The sequence below is a fragment of the Hyperoodon ampullatus genome (assembly GCF_949752795.1).
Source record: "Hyperoodon ampullatus genome assembly, chromosome: X".
Taxonomy (NCBI): Eukaryota; Metazoa; Chordata; class Mammalia; order Artiodactyla; family Ziphiidae; genus Hyperoodon; species Hyperoodon ampullatus.
In genome coordinates, this window is record NC_136913.1 from 46,020,556 (window position 1) to 46,022,940 (window position 2,385).

The 2,385-nt window shown below is 54.0% G+C and overlaps 1 protein-coding gene across 1 annotated transcript; it reads left to right on the forward strand.

The window, feature by feature from the left end:
• Positions 1-754: 754 nt before the first annotated feature.
• Positions 755-1,249, forward strand: LOC307069093 (diphosphoinositol polyphosphate phosphohydrolase 3-beta-like; the record flags this gene model as incomplete). The annotated part of the gene is made up of 1 exon (XM_079727236.1): positions 755-1,249. The coding sequence occupies one exon, from the start codon at positions 755-757 to the stop codon at positions 1,247-1,249; it is 495 nt and encodes a 164-aa protein (XP_079583362.1).
• Positions 1,250-2,385: the final 1,136 nt, after the last annotated feature.

The window sequence follows — 2,385 nt, forward strand, 5'->3', positions numbered from 1 at the left end:
CAACCGGGGCCTTCCTGTAAGTAAGCGGGTACTCTACCTTATGCTTGATGACGAAGACCACACGCACTTGACCATCCGTCCTCTGTGTAAAACGGTTGCGTGTGTGTTTCCTGCAACCTGGTGGGGAGGGTGAGGAGAAACGTCCATCCGCGCCACAGCCACGTCTGGCTCGAAGGCACACGTGGAAGCAAGCTTGGCCCAAGTCACAAGGCGGGGCATTTCACCCCGGGGGATGCACATTCCCAGCCCGGAGGTGCGGGGCGCCTGCGCAGTGCGCCCCAGGCGCCACGCGCTGCGGGAGCCACGAGACCCCCGCCCTCCGACGGGAACGCGCACGTGCCCGGGGACGGGGACGCGCCCGCGAATGCGCCTCACCTCGCTCAACCCCGGCCCCGTCGGCTGAGGAGGGAGGGAAGGGGACACGCACTGGAGACGCGGCTAGGCTCCGCGCAGAGTGGCGGGCTCCGGGCCGGAGGCGGGGATGGGGGCGGTGGCGGCGGCGCCTCCTCCAGTCAGGCGTCTGCGCCCGGGACCCCCCGGCCGCGCGGGGGGAAGGACCTACTGACGTACCTCGTGCGCCCCCGCCTCCGTCCCCGCCCCCGCCTCATCTTCCCCGAGCTCCCGTGGCTCGCGGGCTGAGACGCTTCTCTCTCCCCGCCCCTCCCCGCGGCCCTTTCTCTCCACAGCACCTCGGAGTCCCTCGGCCCGGTGGCGACAGCAGCAGGGACCCGAGCAGCGGCGAGCGGCCTCGAGGATGAAGTGCAAGCCGAACCAGACGCGGACCTACGACCCGGAGGGGTTCAAGAAGCGGGCGGCGTGCCTGTGCTTCCGGAGCGAGCGCGAGGACGAGGTGCTGTTAGTGAGTAGCAGTCGGTACCCGGACCGCTGGATCGTGCCGGGCGGGGGCATGGAGCCCGGGGAAGAGCCGGGCGGTGCTGCAGTCCGCGAGGTGTACGAAGAGGCGGGAGTCAAGGGGAAGTTAGGCCGGCTCCTGGGCATTTTCGAGCAGAACCAAGATCGCAAGCACAGAACGTACGTGTATGTACTGACTGTCACTGAGATTCTGGAGGATTGGGAAGATTCGGTTAGCATTGGGAGGAAGCGAGAGTGGTTCAAAATCGAAGATGCGATCAAGGTTCTCCAGTGCCACAAGCCCGTGCATGCCGAATATCTGCAAAAACTAAAGCTGGGCGGTTCCCCAACCAGTGGAAACTTCATGGCCCCGTCCCTGCCAGAGAGCGATCCCTAGTATGTACCGCTCCTGCACAGACTCTTGCTTTCTACCTACCTGACAGTAAATAGTGCCCGGGGCACCCCTGGTGCCGTGTGCGGTCTCACCGGGAGGAGGGAGGCTTCTTTTGTTTCCTTGGCAGACCTCTGCATCACGCTTGCAAACTGTCTCAGTTGCCAGGCACTGTTTTCAGACATTTTGCACGTTTTTCAGATGCTTTCAGAATCGCTTCTTGGTAGCACTGTAACACATTTCGGAAAGCCAAAGCCACATGGGATTTTTTGGTTTGTTTGTTTGTTTATAAAGGTGCCTTAACTGCTGACCCAGTCTTTGGGGGGCGGGTGTGTGTGTGTGTGTACACGTGTATACGTGTTGTGGTTTGTTTTTTTAACAGTTCACACGTGTGTGTGTGTCCGTATGTGTCTGCGTGTGTCTGCGTGTGTATGCACTTTTGGTACCAGTCTTGTGGTTTTTTTGTAGTGAAGGCCTTTAAAATCTGATCACCTTGGTTGTATGGCAACTTCATTAGTTTTTTCTCTTAAGTTATTTTCTCATTCACAGCATTAGCCCTTGTCAGAAAGCCCTTCTGTGATTGGTTTGAAGGACCAGTGTTGAATTTCAAAGAAGCATTTAAGGAATTTTACATCATGTGCTCTTTCCACACTGAACAATAATTTTATCTTCAGATATGTGATCTAATTTGCCCTTTTCAGAAATTGCTTAGTTCATATGTCGATAATTCGATTTTCAGAACGTTTTCACAACTGGTAGTTTTTTACTTCTTACTTGAAATGGCCATTTCCCATTGAGCCTGAATGTAGCTTAGCAAAATATTATTTTATAGAATAAAGACCCTCTCGGGAAGGTATTGTTATGTACATATCCTGATATGTACATATTATGAAAACTGTATTCTGAGTGAGGTTTAGCGTGCTCAACTTCCAACTCCCATTGCTCCTTTCTCAGTGCTCTAGAACAACATGGTTCTCTCATTATAAACTAGTCTTTGAAAGAAAGTTAGTTCACATATTTGAGTTCATGATAGTCCACTTAAACTTGTCTGAACACCAGTAGCCAAAGGAATGGAATATTATATGGTAATTACATCCCAGTTGAGTGAGTTAGCCTTCTTGATATTCAGCTGCTACAGAATT